Below are 18475 nucleotides of genomic sequence, written 5' to 3'. Positions count from 1 at the left end.
TAACATTGGCAGTTGTGTAGTTTTAAAAATATACATATATTTATATACATATATATATATACATACATATATATATATATATATATATATATATATATACATATATATATATATACATATATAATAGAAAAGAACAGAAGACCTTTACTAATCTCACATTGGGGAAATTTGCATCATTACAGCAGCAAAGAAATTGTGCAGAAAAAGATGGAAAATTACAGTGATTCAAAAAGAAATAAGGCAATAAAGTATTTGTGTGGTTACAATGAAAACAAGATATTTACATCTTATGAGCAGTGGGATTTACAGTTGGATTTCAAAAACAAACACTTTGGACGGACATGAATTTCTTTTCTGAAGAAACTTCAAAAGGATTTTTTTCTCTGGTGTTTTTCCTCCAGGACATCTTGGAGAACGAAAGCATCAATTTGGACTGGATGTTCCGCTATTCGCTGATCAACGACATCGTGAAGGTACGTGCAACTCCGGAGCCGGTTAAAAAAAAATTGCGAGGACGAGACGCACGTTGAAGAGGGGATGAGAGCGCTGCATGATTGTCTCCAGAGAGGTCACCGGTCCACGCCGCATTCAGCGCTCCTGTGCCTCAGAGACGCAGGGGAAGCAGAGAAAAAGAAAAATTCTCAGTTGCCATGGTTCCGTGCGGAGGGCTGGTGAAAGAGCGAGAGATGCGGAGAAAGAGAGAGGCCACGGACGGACACACAGACAGATGTGCGTCTGCGCCGCGGCTCGAGCGAATGTTTCCTTTTGTGGCGTTGAGCGACCGCAGGACTCAGACGAGACGGCCGAGTCCACGAAAAGGCTCCCGGTCACAAAGAGCTGGCGGACCCCCACTGGAGGAGGTCAGCTCTCCGGATTGGGGGGTTGGCAGTGGTGGAGTCTAGTGTGTTCCAGTGGTGTACCCTCCAAGTCAGAGTCAGTTTCTGGCACCTCCGTCTCCTCGTCATGACAAGAGTGGATCATAGTAGACAAACCTTGTCTGTACTGTAGTGTGTCGATATGTGTGTGTATGTATACATACACATACTGTATATATACACATATACACACACATATCTATTATTGTCACTTATTGTCACTAAATGTCTTTAACATCACCCTGTCTAATATTACATTTTTAAAATTATTATTCACTTTTTTTTTGGCCAAATAAGGTGATGGATGGATGAATGATGGATGGGTGGGTGATGGATGATGGATGGATGGATGATGGATGGATGGATGGATAAATGATGGGTGGATGGATGGATGAATGATGGATGAATGATGGATGGATGGATGATGGATGGATGGGTGGATGGATGATGGATGAATGATGGGTGGATGGATGATGGATGGATGGATAGATGGATGGATGGATGAATGATGGTTGGATGGATGGACTTTATTGTCTGGCTATTTTAATGTGTATTTCCTTCCACACACACACACACACACACACACACCAGGGAATGAACTATCTGCACAACAGCTACATCTGCTGCCACGGCAACCTCAAGTCGTCCAACTGCGTGGTGGACAGTCGCTTTGTGTTGAAGATCACCGACTACGGCTTGGTGAGCTTCCGCTCGTCCAGCGAGAACGACGACTCGCACGCCCTCTACGCAAGTACGTCTCCCCGCTCGACCGCTCAGCACGGCCGTCAGCTCGGCCTATATTTACCTCGGCCCGTGAGCTTTTCTCACCGCCGCTTTTATTTTTATTTTTTTCAGAGAAGCTGTGGACGGCCCCGGAGCAGCTCCTGTACGACCGCCATCCTCCACAGGGGACCCAGAAGGGGGATGTGTACAGTTTTGGCATCATACTGCAAGAAATAGCCCTGCGGAATGGACCTTTCTACGTGGAGGGCATGGACCTCAGCCCCAAAGGTAAACACCAGAGTCTTTTCTGGGCCTCGGCCGAGCAGCGCCGGGATCCTCTCACTCTGCCAGCACGCAGCCGCCCGGCGAGCGAGCGAGTGAGCGAGCGAGCCAGGAGTCAGCGTCTCTTCTTCTGGCTCAAGAAAACATCTGACGCACTTGCGTGCAACAGTTCAGGCTCACTGACTCAGTTCTGCATTAGAAGCAGTTGATGAAACAATGATCTGGAGTTCTCTGCCATCACTATGAGTTCATGAAAATCTTCATTTGTTGGCTTCTCGCTAATGTTTCAAAGTGAGGTCGGGCCGAGGTCGGGCCGAGGTCGGGCCGAGGTCGGGCTACTACGTGGCGACCCTGCAGCTATGCAGCACAAACACGGAACACATGGTGGCCACGTGTGACGGGCAGGTGGAGCTCCGTGAAGCTCATGGATCACAGCAAAGCACACTGAGCAGTCAGCAGGAGGCCAAGGGAACACAAGTTAAAACTAAAGCAGGAGAAGGTTGTCAGAGACTCCGCTGTGGATTCCTTCCAATCTGAAGATCTGTCGGCATCCATAGTTAATTGTTGCGCAGTTGTGACATTGGGTAGCAGATAAGTAAAGGTTTTGTGTTGTGATGAAGAGCTCATGGACAAAGAAAAATGTGAACGGAGGAGAACATTGACACACTCAGCAGATAACAGCCGTGAAACAGAGCGTTGTGTCTCCGTTCAGTGGTGCGGCAGCGTTCCTGAGCGCTTCACGGCGGTTCGAGTAAATAACCAAGAGGAGAGGAAGGAGTTTAAAGAGCGGAGCAAGAGCAACACAGCTGGAGGACCAATCAGAGAGCCAGTCAGCGAGGACGCAGCAGCCAGGAGGTCGACGGGACGGCGTCTGACTTACAGATCTCAGGAACCACAACTCTTTAGACAATTGAGATTTTTCTCTCTCTCTCTTAGTTGCCAGATTGACCTGAGGAGGTTTTTCATATCAAGTGCAAGTGGACAAAAAGCTCTAAATAGAATATTAACCAAGAATGGTGGCTGGGTAACTGTGACATGGAGCCACTGAGCGGCTGGAAGAGGCGTCGCAGCCGAGGGAGATGCAGACTATATATAAACAAGGTCATCTGGGAAGAGGTGAAACAATCAGGGCAGCCAAGGACAATCAGAGCAGAACAGCAGGGGGTCGGGGGGGGCACCAGCGGACAGCGACACTTCCAAAATAAAACAGCAAGTCTCATTGGACAGGTTGCTGTCTGCTCACTTCCTGGTTTTGTTTTGACAGTCTGGTCGTCCCGAACCCCCAGGGTCCAATGTCAGACGCCCAAAAAGTCTTTGACTTCTGTATTAATGGGCCCATAGAGCACGCGCAGTAGTGCCACTTCCCATCATGTTACTCACATGATCTGTGTGGCCAATCAGAACCATCCTGGACACGTCAGGACGCAGCCAATCAGAAGGAGCTGAGACGCAGCAGCACTACGACGTGGTGACGTCACGCTGGGCAGAAACTCTTTTCTGATGGTTTTCTGGCCTTTAGAATTTTTTTAAAAAAACATTTCAAAACAGATCTAGTTCAGCATATGTACATATGTATTTCTACATATATGTATTTTTTGGTCTGGTAACTGCAGAGGTTTTCTAATGTCATAGTTGTTGTTTGGTGCTATATTTGCGTCGTGCACAGACACACACCTTCACTTCCCTCCCCCGCTGCCTGTGTCCACCGCAGAGATCGTGCAGAAGGTGAGGAACGGCCAGAAGCCGTTCTTCCGGCCCACCACCGACACCAGGTACCACTCGGAGGAGCTGACCATCCTGATGGACGGCTGCTGGGCCGAGGACCCCGCCGAGAGGCCCGACTTCGGCCACATCAAAATTTATGTGGCCAAACTCAACAAGTGAGACTGACTCCTCCTTTTCTTTCACTGTCTACAGTGTCCTGACAGGAAGTGTGTGTGTGTGTGTGTGTGTGTGTGTGTGTGTGTGTGTGTGTGTGTGTGTGTGTGTGTGTTGGGGGGGGGCTGGCCTCCACCTAGGGTGTGGTGCAGTGTGCACCTGGCCTCTAGCCAGGGTGTGGTGTGCACCTGGCCTCCACCCAGAGTGTGCAGTGTGCACCTGGCCTCTAGCCAGGGTGTGGTGTGCAGTGTGCACCTGGCCTCCACCCAGGGTGTGCAGTGTCCACCTGGCCTGCAGCCAGGGTGTGGTGCAGTGTGCACCAGGCCACTTCACCAGGCTGCTGGTGCACCATCTGCGTGCGTGCACGTCCACGTCCTGGTGAGAGTCAGAGGCTTTTCACTTGAGCGGGTCAACCAGCCTCTGACTGGAAGAATTGATCTGGTCCTCACCAGCGCTCCCTCAGTGAACTCCCAGCTCGTGCTCCTCATCCACCGGTGGGTTCTCACAGTGAGCCGCAGGACTCATTGAAACCGGCGGTGGCCATTTTGGGGGTCAGGGTCAGCGCTGATATTGTCAGTCGGGTTCTTTCCTGCCAAGGCCACCGTGTGAACAGCCAGTCAGCCGGGCCTCGCAACGCTAGACAGGAAGTGATCACCGACCCCCTCCCACAGCCTCCTCCCGTTGCTCCACTCCTCAGTGTGAACGCTGGTGTGTTGGGAGTGCAGACAGGAGAGTGCACACGTCCGTGTCTCCAGTCCAATTTCCGAGGGTCGCATGAATGATTCATGTGCGTGTTGCTTTTTGTTCACAGCTTAATATCCAAGCTGAAGGAAATACATGCAGATTTATTTCTCCTCTCAGACACACACACACTGCACCGTGTGAAGCCACACGGGGTGTCTGCATATGTTTGCGTGAACATCTGTAACGCCGATTCCACCTCACACACACACACACACACACACACATTTTAGTTTAGTGTTGCTCAGAATGCAAGTTGTTGCGTTTCTGCATGAAGCAGTTTGGAGCAGTTTGTTCTTCAGCGGCCGGGAGGTGAAAGACGTTGAAAGCCACATTAATTTGACGCGCTTTATTCCAAGATTCTACAACCCAGAGCTGCAGGTAATGGGATCTAATCAGCCAGGCTCTTACCCCACTTTGTTCAGATTACTGCAGCGGTTCTTTCAAGTGTTATGTGAAGTGAATATGGACGGAGGGAGGGAGGAAGGGAGGGAGGGAGACCATGGCCATCGCTGCTTAACTAACTAACAGACAGCAGCAGATCAGAGCTGCCTCAGCCATCACCACTTCCCACAGGTTCTATTAGTCTGTGTGGTAACTCTCAGAGCTCTGTGCATTCATCTCTGACTGCCGCGCCCCCCCCCCCCTCCCACACAGTCCAAGGTCATTGGGGTCATTGGGGTCGGCGGGGTCAGAGGTTGTTCCTAGTTCCGCATACTCACTTTAAGACCCGAGGCGACGGATCTTTTCAAACCAGCGGCTCCCAGACTGGAACTCACCACTTTCAGCTGTGTTCACAGAGCTGCTGAAAAGCTTCTTCCAACTGGCCTCCATTCTGCCAGCGGTGCCAGGTGTTATTGTTAGGAGTATTATGATTATTATACTCGATTTTGGTTTACTTTAAAAGCATTTGGTTTTTTTTTTCCAAGTCCAACTTGTGGTGAAATGAAGTTGGTCAATCAGAGATATATTTCCACCTGCCTACAAGACAAAGGCTTCATCATCTACACGTCTTGAAGTCACAGGAGCGACAGCTCCAAAGAGGGCTACGCCTCAGAATATGCTGCAGTATATTATGACAGTGGACACGAGGCAGCCAGATTGTGGGAAACGCACCGGACATACAGTACATCTCAAAGCATCAGGGTGCTGTTGCCTTGATGGCTGGTGCAGTAAACTGAAGGTGGGGGGAGGGGCACCATCTCCTGGTTTGTGTGTTGATTGGTTTATTTAATCGGGATCCCCATTAGTTTCCACAATGTGAAGACTTTTCTTCCTGGGCTCCATGGAAAAACAATCAAGCCATTACAAGAATTACAAATCAAAATGGGTGAAGATTTTCACCAGATTTCCTAAAATAATGATAATGATAATAACAATAATGATGATAAGTTAAAAAAAAAAAAAAAAAAAAGCCAAACAACAGCAGGAAGCAAAATCAATGAATATCTAAACACCAGCATCCTCGTCAGCAGTAACTGCTGCTGCTGCTGCACTGGCAACACTGCTTGTTGGATCCTGACCTCTCCTCCACTGCACCCCCCACCACCCCACTGATGGATGGCTTTACATTGGCAGGGGCAGGGGTGGGGGATGAGGGGAGGGGCTTGGAGTTGAGAGCTTTCCTGTGACTGACGTCCTCTAAAGCTCTGACAGGCAGGAAGCCCTGGACACCAGGAACCTCAGCGAGCTCCTCCAGCCTTAATGCAACTGTTTGCTGCCGACTTTCATTAGGTAAATGTAGCACAGTGACGAGATGTGATGGATGGACTGTGTCTGTGTGTGTGTGTGTGTGTGTGTGTGTGTGTGTGTGTGTGTGTGTGTGTGTGTGTGTGTGTGTGTGTGTGTATTCTTGAAGGGCATAGTAACAGGAAACCAGAGTCTGGGTGTTGAGTAGTCGGGAGGGGCGGAGACTCACATGCACTATAAATAAATAATATATAAATAATACATAATAATAAACCGACAGAAGAAAAGATAAAAATAACTACCATTTAAAAATTAAAATTGAATATTCCAACCCCGCTCTCTATTCCTTATAATCTCTATATAAATAATAGCAATTATTTTTTTTACATCTCATTAGCAGCAACAGCAGCAGCAGCAGCATCACTGTTGTTGTAGTCATAATATAATTAATTATTAATAATAACATATCCTTATTCCAATATATTCAAATATAATAACGGCCGTTTACAAATCACCAGTTGTCAGTACCTCAGCTATTAATTACAACTGAAAAACTAAAAAAAAGCAAACATGCTTATAGTTTTGACAAACGTGTGTCAAGGTCTAAAGTTGTGATGGGTTTTCACACTGTAACAAGACTTTTGTTTTGTCATAGTGAGAATTAGCATCGTGCCAAAGAGTTCCAGAGTTTGTCTTGGCCAGATTGAGGTGGATGAAAATAAAGCAAACTGGAGAGTTTGGATGCTGGGAGGCAGTGACGGGAATACAGCTCACTGCGTTTGGAGGAAATCCTGATTTGAATCATCATAGTTTCTGCTGTCATGGCAATGTGTTTTTATTGTTGCTCAATTTGCTTAAAAAAAAAAAAAAGAAAAAAAAGAAAAAATCTGGTATCAAAAATAGTTTTGTTCTGGAACCGATACCAAAACTGGCAGCATATGAAAAGACTTAGAATGATCCCCAGCCCTGCACAGGGCTCTGTGTTTCAATTCACCCTTTATTTAAAGTTCTTATTATATAAACTAGTGAGTCCACGCCACGTGCAGTGTGAATGGTTCTGGTTCCAGACTGGCTGGGCCAGTTTGGAGCCCAGGTGGAGGCTCCTCAGCGAGGCCAGCACCTCAGACAACAACGCTCCGGCTTCTAACAAACATCTGGCCGGCGACATCTGGACAGACACAGACGCGAAGCACGCCAGCTGGGCGGTGTCACACACACACACACACACACACACACACACACACAGTTCCCGGAAAACCTGTTGCATCGTCTCCTTGTGAAAAACAAGTCAGACGACTCATTGGAATGAGGCTCAATTTGAGTTGAACGTTTTTTCTCATTTGTTGTTCCAATATTTGTGTCTTTTGGGGCGACAATCCTCAGAATAAAACTGATTTTTTTTTGTTATTATTCAATTATCCAAAAACGCTCTCGGATATTTTCAGAAAATACCGAATACAAAAGTTAACGGTGGCGCAGCGGTTAGCGCTGGTGCCTCGCAGCACGAAGGTTGTGGGTTTGATTCCCAGGGTCTCCTTTGGCCTCTCTGTGTGGTAGTTGTCATCTTCTCCATGTGTCTGCTGTGGTGTTGTCACGATACCGGATTTCAGACTTTCGATAGGATTTTGGATTCCTCTTCCTGCTGGGCCTCACGGCGCTCTGCGGTGTCTTCTGATTGGATAAGCGTTGTCTCAGAATGTGTGGAAGGCGAGCGTTGCGTCGTCAGCCAAACTGATGTCCCGTTCCTGCACTCTGTGGACGGAGAGAAGACGCGGCTCTTCTCTTCTCGCTGCTCCATGGCGCGCGGCTGCCCAGATGATCGCGGGCCGCCTTTCATGTCTCCCGCCGATGTTTTGTTCTGTCAACTTAAACAAGGTGTGGGTGTGTGTAGGCTCCCTGACCTACAAGCAGCGTGGAAGGATGCCAGGCATTGATGCTCTTAGCCGCTACGGTGGCGCGGATGACTCACCGTCTTCCTCCGGCAGGGGAAACGCACGCATGTGTGTGTGTGTGTCTGTGTGTGTGTGTGTGTGCGCGCGCGGTGCTTTAGAAATCGCATGGGATTAGCATTATGCAACACGGAATATGTATTTTTACGTGTACGCGCGTGCTGGCGGTTGGCTGCGGAAGGTCTGTGGTGCAGTTTCAAGACGCTGCCGGCAGAGGAATGAAACAAACACGTCAACAAAAACATTTGTTACAAATGGCAAACACAACAAACACACACATTGCATTTGCTGTGTTGCGACGCGGCTCAGTCGCCCGTATTGTTAGAGAGCGTGTGGTGATGCCAAACTTTCCACTTCTTCCATCTATCCATCCATCCATCCATCCATCCATCTATCTACCCGTCTATCTATCTATCTATCATCCATCTATCTATCCGTCTATCTATCTATCTATCTATCTATCTATCTATCCATCCATCTATCATCCATCTATCTGTCTATCTATTTATCTATCTATCTGTCCGTCCATCCATCCATCCATCCATCCATCCATCTATCTATCTATCATCCATCTATCTATCTATCCGTCTATCTATTTATCTGTCTATCTATCTATCCTCCATCCATCCATCCATCCATCTATCATCCATCTATCATCCATCCATCTATCTATCTATCTATCTATCTATCTATCTATCTGTGTATGTTTGCGTGTGTTTATATGTATGTATTTATGTGTGTGTGTGTCATTTGTTCATGGAGATTTGCTTCAGTGTGTGTTGCTGCTCTGCCACTGGGAGGGCCATTGTTCCTGCTACCTGGTGGGGAGGTGAAACAGATGCAGTTTCAAGGGAAGCTTCCTCATTAACTCCACCTGCCAGGGATGCGTTTGCATTTTGCGAGGCCACTGTGAATTCTTCCACGCGCTTCTTCCCCGTCAGTCCCAGCCAAGCAGCGATGATTGAAGCATCGATTAAATGAAGCGACGCAGAGTCAACACAAAATAACATTCTTGTGTCAGGAAAAAGTGAAAGTGAAGAAAACGTTGAATATTTCTACACGTTCACATGCTGTGTTGTAAAAGCCCCCCCCCCGTGCTTGTGTTGTGTTCAGGGAGGGCAGCACCAGCATCCTCAACAACCTGCTGTCCAGGATGGAGCAGTACGCCAACAACCTGGAGAACCTAGTGGAGGAACGAACTCAAGCCTACCTGGAGGAGAAGCGCAAGGCCGAAAACCTCCTCTACCAAATCCTGCCCCAGTAAGACGCGCACACACTCTCCCACACACACACATTTAGTCAACAAGAGGCCAGAGAATCATGCACAATTTTATATTAAAAATATATGATGTAGTTGTTACTACTGTTATTGTTGTTGTTTTTTGTTATTGTATCGCTGCCAGTCAGCTCAACGTCAAGCATCATGCGTAATTATATTATACTGAATTGAATTTTATTTTCATTGACAATGTAAATTGAACAAACACACAAACACAACAACAACAAAAAACCTTCCAAAAAAAGAAAATTTGCTCGACTAGATACATTCACATTAAAATAAATAAATAAATAAATAAAATATTATACATACTTTATGTGGAAGTTATTAACGTAGCGCAAGAGGCCAATTTACCAAACATGCCTTTGTGATTGGGGCCAAGGAAGTTGTTCAATATTTCGCTTCAAGCGTCTTCGTCGACTGGAGCCGCTTGCTTGCAGACGCCGGGGTGACGGAGCTCCCCTGACAGTAACACCTCTCCTCTCCTCCCTGCAGCTCCGTGGCGGAGCAGCTGAAGCGAGGGGAGACGGTGCAGGCCGAGGCCTTCGACAGCGTCACCATCTACTTCAGCGACATCGTGGGCTTCACGTCCATGTCGGCCGAGAGCACGCCGCTGCAGGTACGCGAGCCGCCCGGGCAGACACTGCGCCGCAGGCTCACAACAGCGACGCAGCTCTCAGCGTGCGGGGGGGCGTTGACGGGTATTCAAATTCTCCACGGTAAAAGTCCAGGTAGAGTACGGTAGACTGGGAAAACTGCACTTGGGTACAGCAGCAGAGTATTTGTACTGCAAACATAGGCCGGCGGAGGAGGTCTGTTGTGTAATACAGTACCAGTCATTCACACAGCGTTACACAGCATGGCTCAGGTAATACTCCATTCAAACGTTGATGTCTTATAATGAGGTCTTTACTTTTTGTAGCTGCTCGTTATAACATCATATAAAGAGCCAGGGTTGCCAGGTTGGCTCTTTGCCTCCCGTCATCCCTGATGATGATACTATTACGTGTGTTTATAAACAGTCAGAGCCCTGCGATGCCTCTGGGAGTGCAGTACAAGTGAATCATTTACACCGGGCCCGGACAGAGTGAGTTAAAGTGGCAGCAGCACACTGGATCTGCTCCACCGCCGCTGTCACTGTCTTCAGCCGTCCCCTCGGAAACACAACACAACGCTGGGATTAGTGTCGTCGCTCATGTGCAGTGCGTTTGCTGCTCTTTGCCCTGTGCTTTCTGGAGGCGCTGGGCCTCTGTCGGCGCTTCTCACTGCTTCTCAGGTTGGTGGTGGGACAGCTGTTGGGATGGGCGGGGGGAGGAGGAGGAGGAGGAGGCGGAGGAGGCGGAGACTCACATGCACTGACACTGTGGGATGGAAAAGACCTCAACCAACACCACAGCCTCTCACTCACAACATCCACCTTCACTCTTTCTTTTCTCACACGTCATCCTCTCTCTCTCTCTCTCTCTCTCTCTCTCTCTCTCTCTCTCTCTCTCTGTCCCTCTCGCTGTCTCCCTCTCTCTCTCTTTCGCTCTCTCCCTCCCTCTCTCTCTCTCTCTCTCTCTCTCTCTCTCTATCTCTCTCTCTCTCTCTGTCCCTCTCTCGCTGTCCCTCTCGTTGTCTCCCTCTCTCTCTCTTTCGCTCTCTCCCTCCCTCTCTCTCTCTCTCTCTCTCTCTCTCTGTCTCTCTGTCCCTCTCGCTCTCTCCCTCTCTCTCTCTCTCTCTCTCTCTCTCTGCCGTGATGTTTTGTGTTCTCAAGGACCGAGCGCTCAGGATGAGACCACAGTGGACGCTGGTATTAATCAGTAGTCGTGATCACGCCGACCCCCCCCTCACTTCCTACAGTGTGTCTCATCATTCCCACAGTGCTCACAGCGCACCCCCCCCCCCCCCACTCCCCACGCAGGCCCAAACTTAAAATAGTGCTGCAAAGTTAGAGGGGAGCGAGTGGACTGACGCAGAGTTGAGTCACACCGTGGCGCCACATGTTGCCTTTCTCAGTAGCAAGAAATTCAGGGCAAATCAGTCAGACAGAGGGTTTCTGTGTAAAAGATATTTGATTTTTATTTTCATTTGATTGATTTATTTCAAACATGTAAGAAAGGAAAGAGAATTAAAAAGGATACAAAACCAAAACACACAAAAGAAAATGAAAATAACAAAAAATATCTAGGAATAAAGCAGCAAGGTAAGAATAAGTACGCAAACACCAGTGAAAATACAAGAGAATAATACTGTTCATGTTCGAAAGGGGGTAGGAAGAACTCATACAGTTCCATACAGTTCTGTTTCCATGCAGTTCTGTTTCCATGCAGTGTGTCCTTGTTGAAGACAAGCACAGACAGACACAGCCACGTTGGTTTCAAAGGTCAGAGAACTGTTTGAATTCACCATCAGCACTCTTAATGTGCATTCAATCTTTTAATGAGCAATAACTGTGAGCCCAGTACTCATGTTCAGCACTTTAATCACTCCTGCACGTTGCGTTGCTTGGCCTGCTTTTTATTTCTTTTAGTAAAGGTTTTAAGCCCAAGTTGTTTTGGTTTTGGTTGTGTGTGTGTGTGTGTGTGTGTGTGTGTGTGTGTGTGTGTGTGTGTGTGTGTGTGTGTGTGTGTGTGTGTATTTATTTATTATATTGGTTGGTTTTAGTTGTGGGTGGACTGGTTTTATTTTTGTTACCTAAGAGGTGAGGGTGCTGTATGAATGTCGCTGCTGTGACAATGGAATTTCCTGTAAAGGATTAATAAAGTACATCAAATCAAATCTTCAGGCCAAGGACTGATTCACAAAGTTCACATGAGTCCGTAGAAACATTAGTCAATATATTGCGCTGTACAATAAGAATGATAATCTGCCTCCTGCAGTGGCCCTGCACTGGCTGAGCCACTGCACTCCCACTGTGTGCGGCGCTGCGTCCGCGGATGTGATGTACGATGCAGTGGAAGCGCTGGCCGCTGTCGGTCAGGACGGAGTGGGAGGCCTGCAGACACGCTGACCATCTCAATCTGTCCTCCTCAATTTATGAGAAAACACCATTGCACGTCACCGTCAGCGGCCGTCGCTCCCCTCCGCTGCCACTGTGTTGCTCTACTGCAGGTTGGTCTCAGTCTCTAGGCCACTTTTCACGGGTCTGGGTCTCTGAGTCTGAAGCATTTTTACTGGGTCTGGTCTCAGTCTCGAACTGGGAGGACCCTTGGTTTTTGATCCAGACCGGTCAGGACTCTGTAATAACACTGTAATGACACGGTAATAACAGAAAGAAACCTAGCTGCTAGCTTGTTTCACCCAGAGTCACACCTCCACCTTTATTTCCAGTTCACGTGTTAAGAAATTTTATGAAGCAAAGTGTTTTTTTAATGGTTCAAAATACAATCCGCAAGCGGGGGAGCTGTCTCACCAGGAGGTTCATCATCAGTGCTGTGAGGGAGAGTGACTGACAGGTCAGCAGAAGATTGTGAGAAGATTCAATGAGTGGAAGTGATGCCACAGCGCCATCTGGATTTATAGCTGTTTTGGTTGAGTCACGCTGTGAGAAAATAAGGAGAGAAAAAAAGCAGCGGCGTGGACGTGAATCAGATAAATATAGTTTGGACCGGCAAATGAAAAGGTGCCTTATCAGTGTTCCACTGTTTTCTCCCAGCTGCACGGTAGTCCAGAAATACTCTGTTGATGCCAGACGTCATCTGGAGAAAGTCCAGGCTGCTTTCAGATTGAAAACTGGCCTCAGCTTCCTGGTCCGACAGTTGTACCAAGTCGAATGGGAGAAGGCCAGTGAGCCCAGTGAGCCCTGTGAGGCCACTGGATCAAACTCAGGCAGAAAACAAGAGGAACTCGATGGATTATTTAGTAGTTTCAGTTTTGTCAACCGGCAAATAAATCACAGTGAGGTGTTTTTACGAGGCTGTGTCTTCTCTCAGTTTGTTCTTCAGGGTCCGTGTGACGTTCGCGCGTTTATCACAGTCATGGGAAAAGATGTGGAGCTCCATATTCAGCTTGAAGCTCACTTCCACCTGCATCTGCGCATTCCTGATCCAGCCTTGATGTGTAATCTCCTTGTTTCTCCGCAGGTTGTCACGCTGCTCAATGACCTGTACACCTGCTTCGACGCCATCATCGACAACTTTGACGTCTACAAGGTCAGTGGAGATGATCGCACCGCTGCATTTCCAGTCATCTTCAAGTGAAGAAGTTGTCGTTCTTCAGTTGTGATTTGTTCTTCGCGATTAGTAGTGTTTAGTCGTCTCAGCACTCTCAGCCCCCGGCGGTCTGGTCTGGTCTGATCTGGTCTGGTCTGCTCCTTCTCCAGGTGGAGACCATCGGCGACGCCTACATGGTGGTGTCGGGCCTGCCGGTGCGTAACGGGAAGCTGCACGCCAGGGAGATCGCCGGCATGTCGCTGGCGCTGCTGGAGCAGGTCAAGACCTTCAAGATCCGACACCGACCCAACGACCAGCTGAGGCTCAGGATAGGAATCCACACCGGTGAGCGCTGGGGAATAAGATGCTGTAACATTAAGAGAAAGAGGGGGAGAGGGATGGAGAGAGGGAGAGAGGGATGGAGAGAGAGGGAGAGAGGGATGGGGAGAGAGAGAGAGAGAGAGGGATGGTGTTTTTCAACGGCTGTGTTGAGCAGCAGAGTCATCACCTATCGACCGTCTCCTCGTTGCATTCATCCGTCCACATTGTGCTCCCACTTTCACTTCTTCTTCTTCTTCTTCTTTTTGACGCGTTTGTCTCCACTTTGAGAGCGTTTTTCTCCGCCCACTGCTGCCTATTGATCCGCTTCTGTTCTCGCAGCGATTCAGGATGATGACTGTCTCATTCTTAATTGCGAGGATGAGCGATTGATCGGAGGAGGGGAAAGAAGGCCATTTTGAGGATGCGGTAGCAGAGGATTTTATAATGGTGGGGGGCGGGCGGGCGGGCAGTCTATTCAAAGGTCTGAAAAGTTGCTTTTGGTGACGAGCGCTCAAACACGCCGCACAAACTGACTGAAGCTACTTTGTAAATCTTCCTCTTTGGTGCTGAAGGTGATTGGAGGGATTTTAATGATGTCATCCTGCTGAGAAGTCACCCAGCCGCCCTCGTCTGGATTTATTTGAGGCATTTAATGCCTGTATGATAATGTGTACAGTGCTTGACAATTTTTTTGAACATTGAAATGACTGACCAAACAGTTCAAATTCACCTTTTTATGCCTCCAGTTGACAAATTCTCTGACAAAGCATTCAATCATTATTTTCTTCTCACACTGCAAATGCGTTTTTTTCCTCTCTTTCTTGTAATAGTAAATTAATAGTAATAGTAATAATTATATTTTATCATTAAAAGTATCATTTCAGCGGCTCTGTCAACCATCTCGGCTCTACCAGAACTTTTTTTCAGGGAGCTAAAAAAAAAAAAAAAAAAAAAAAAAAAAAAAGCAAAAGAAGCGAGCGGCTCCGACCTTCGTCATCCCAGCAATGTGTTTTTCTTTGAGTGTTGGTGAGCTTGGACTGCGCCGAGCTGACGAGCCAGCGGCTGTGATTTGTAACTTCCCACCAGTCTCAACCAAACTGAACCAAACCGAACGCTGTGAGCGAACATAAACACGGCGCCAGACATTTTATCTCGAGCCGTCTGCAGCTTCCAGGAGCGGCTGCAGTGAGTCGCTGGCTGACTGCTTCCCATCCAGGGCACTGAACAGAGTCACTCTTAGCGAGACGCGTCTGGAGGACAGTTTGATTGGCACCTCGGTCATCTTGTTTCAAGCACGTGGCCGTAAGCGTCAGAGCAGGAAGCAGCTCAGCGTGGCCTCTCCTCCTCTGTGACAGCAGCAGTGTGTTGACTTTGCCTCTTGCAGGACCAGTGTGTGCCGGCGTGGTGGGCCTGAAGATGCCCAGGTACTGTCTGTTTGGAGACACCGTCAACACGGCGTCCCGGATGGAGTCCAACGGAGAGGGTGAGTCTGTCTGTCTGCCGTCGCCCGATTGGCCGATTCCTCCGCAGCCACCTTCTGTCTCTCTTTCCCCCCCCCCCGATACAAAACAAAGTCGCAGATGTCAAAACTAACACGCATCACAAAATCAGGCAGGGATCATGTGACCGTGTGAGTCAGTGTCGACGTCTGGAGCAACACCAGCGGCAAGTCTTCCATGACCTGACACCTCTCGCTCTCATTTACATTTGTTTGGCAACTTTTATTCTTTTTTTTTTTTTTTTTTTTTTTTTTTTTAGCAGAATCTGTTGTAAATTGCACTATGAACACATGCAAAAGGGCATTATAATGCTTTCAAAAGCTGTTTTACTCATAATTACAATATCGTTTATGTTGTCTCGTGACAATATAACAGTATAGATGTAACTCTCTCATTTTATATATGGTGAGCTGCTGCAACAGGAGGTATAAAATACAATACACGCACCCCGCGTGCTTTTCTGAAGTGGGGGTCAAAATCTTCCCGGCGAATCCAATGTATTGATTAACTGCTGAGCCGCTTCCTGCTGCGCCTCCGCCGCTAAATAATTGATGGCAGCGAGGCACCGGCGCTGAGAGGCCGTGAGTTGACAGTAAAATCTGCCTCCTGATTCTTCCTGCGCGCGAGCAACTGGCCACGGCCCTCACTGTCGGGCTGGGACAGTGACACCAGTTCTCCAGACTGCCAGTGCGATGCAGCGGCGCTGCAGACTCTCCCAGTTCACTCTGACTCTTGCGCTGTGAAAGTGAAGCTCAGGCTTGTGGTGCTCTGCACTGTGTTTTGCAGCCTTAAAGGTCCACCTGTCCTCCGCCACCAAAGAAGTGCTGGATGAATTTGGCTACTTCGACCTCCAGCTGCGAGGAGACGTGGAAATGAAGGTAAAATCGGCCTCCGTTGCCTGGAAGGACGTCTTTATTATCCAGGCCTGATCCCTGCACACTCGCTGCCTGAATAGAAGAAGAAGAAGCCTGTATTAATCCCACACTGGGGAAATGTGCATAATTACAGCAACTAGATTGATTTATATTGATTAAAAATAAATAGAATAAAATACATCATAATAATGATAATAAATAATAAATATTTGACAGATTATGTTTTTGTCTTTGGCTGCATCAGAGACACACAAGCAGATGGACAATATTTTTGTTTGTTTATTATTAATTAGACGAAATAAGAGAACTGAATCCTTGTGCTTCTTGAACTGTGCATGTGTTGCGAGCGGCGGCGTCTTGCTGAAACACACACTTCTGATCTGGACCCATCAGTTGCACAGTGCAGCATGTGGGTCAGTGTTGGTTTAGTGCACTAAAATAAACTGCACTGGAGGCCTCGCACTGATTCTTAGCTCAGTCTGAGGCCTCCAGTGCCTCAGACTGAGGCGTCCAAAAAAAGAACATGAATGTGAATACAAACAAAAATAAGAATCATGACGATATTTTGAGAGGTCTCCGTTCATTTCTGTGATGTCAGTGTTTTTAATGGCGTTTGACCTTCCAGCATGGTGGATTAGAGTGTGAGGGAGTTTGTGGTGTTAGTGGAGCCGCAGTTGTGACCAGGGTCACCCTCTAATGAAGGGCAAGCATCCCTCCATCCCTGCATCCCTCCTCGGCTTCATCTCCATTGATGAGCTCATTGATTGTGTGTGTGTGTGTGTGTGTGTGTTGTTCCAGGGCAAAGGCAAAATGAGGACGTACTGGCTCCTCGGGGAGAAGACTGATGTGTACGTTATCTGAGAGGCCTGCTGACTGCGCGGCAGCACCAGCGGAGACGCCAGCAGTCGGGCTCCAGCGGCCCGGTCACTACTTTATTTGTTCTAGAATAAGTCCTTAGCGGAGGAGGAGGACGGAGGAGGACGGAGGAGGAGGAGGAGGAGGAGGAGGAGGAGAAGGAGGAGGAGACGAATGTCCAGGTATATTTATTACCTGAGTATTCAAACAGCAAAAAAAAGAAGAAAAAGAAACCGAGACAAAATATTGTAACAGTTGGTTTTGTATGAAGAACATTTGTGTCCCCAGAGTGAGTACTTTTCACCGATAAATTCTTATTTTTCGTGCTTTCTATATTAAGATTTGTATCATGTGTTTGGACGTCAATGACGTATTAATATTTCCTAGAGGTCTGTTGAAGTTTTGGAGGCACCGACTTTCCATTGTTGTCACTGCAGGGGTTCATTGACCGAGTTACACCGTACATTATATATGTATATATGTATATCCAAGATACTGTAAGATATTTTGTTCAATAAACTGAATAAAACACTCCTTTTTTTCCATTTGTAGACCAAGCTGTGTTCTTCTGCACCACCAGAAAATTGAAACTGAAATGCTTTGGTTTGGATTGATTTTTAGGTTTTTCCTCCTCGTTATTTCCAGAGAAACCAGACATTTTATCCCACAATTAGGCCACGCCTCCACAGCAAGGTGTGTGCTCTGCGTGTAAAAGAGGGATTCTTGGGGAAAAAAACAACTTTTTGACACACAGAATTTTCTTTGTTTCTTTCTCACTGGATGTTTTTTTTAATTGTTACTTTAAAATTGTCATTGAATTGGAAAAAATATCCACAATCATGCAGAATTTTCACCACCCCAGGAAGGAGGAGTTACCGAGTGCTTGGGCTCAGTCCAGAGACTAGAAGCTCTGCTCAGTGGAGGACATCAGCTTCTATTTTCATCCTCTGCTCTGCCGGCTGGAAGAAAACATCTCACCGTGGTTCTACCTTAGCTGAAGGTCCTGACAAACAGCTCGGCTGGACCTCAGGCTCGGCCTGAACAAGCTTTTCTTCTTCTTTTTGAAGACACATCGGGGGGGGATGATGATGATGAGGAGGAGGAGGAGGAGGATTTCAGGATTTCAAGTACAATGAAGAAGTGGACAGGGAGCAGTAAGTGGAGCCTAATTAAGCGCAGGCAGCTGCTGCAGAGATGTGCAGGCAGCTGCTGGTAATGACATCAGCGCTCATTACAAGCTCGTTATCAGCTGTGGAATGGAGCCATGTGTGAGGCCACGTGTTGCTTGGTGTGTGTGTGTGTGTGTGTGTTTTCATAACCCCCCCCTCCCCAACCAACCTACGGCCTGTAATTACCGCCCACCTCCTCACAGTGAC

General features: G+C 47.7%; 1 protein-coding gene across 2 annotated transcripts in view; it reads left to right on the top strand.

Moving 5' to 3' along the window:
- Positions 1–17633, top strand: part of npr2 (natriuretic peptide receptor 2) — a 52231-nt gene extending 34598 nt beyond the window's left edge. For both annotated transcript variants that reach the window (XM_076029316.1, XM_076029315.1), the window contains 11 exons: positions 402–473; positions 1467–1626; positions 1731–1886; positions 3592–3760; positions 9251–9397; positions 9912–10035; positions 13481–13549; positions 13720–13894; positions 15255–15353; positions 16156–16247; positions 17043–17633. In XM_076029316.1, the coding sequence (XP_075885431.1) occupies positions 402–473; positions 1467–1626; positions 1731–1886; positions 3592–3760; positions 9251–9397; positions 9912–10035; positions 13481–13549; positions 13720–13894; positions 15255–15353; positions 16156–16247; positions 17043–17105 (1326 nt within the window). In that variant the 3' untranslated portion in view covers positions 17106–17633. The remainder of the gene's footprint in view (positions 1–401; positions 474–1466; positions 1627–1730; positions 1887–3591; positions 3761–9250; positions 9398–9911; positions 10036–13480; positions 13550–13719; positions 13895–15254; positions 15354–16155; positions 16248–17042) is intronic.
- The last annotated feature ends 842 nt before the right edge of the window (positions 17634–18475 follow it).

The sequence above is a fragment of the Nelusetta ayraudi genome, unplaced genomic scaffold (assembly GCF_046127955.1).
Source record: "Nelusetta ayraudi isolate G7.1 ecotype Tasmania unplaced genomic scaffold, CSIRO-AGI_Nayr_v1 ptg000026l, whole genome shotgun sequence".
NCBI lineage: Eukaryota > Metazoa > Chordata > Actinopteri > Tetraodontiformes > Monacanthidae > Nelusetta > Nelusetta ayraudi.
Note: the sequence above shows the minus strand (reverse complement) of the source record. Positions and strands in the feature narration are given on the sequence as shown.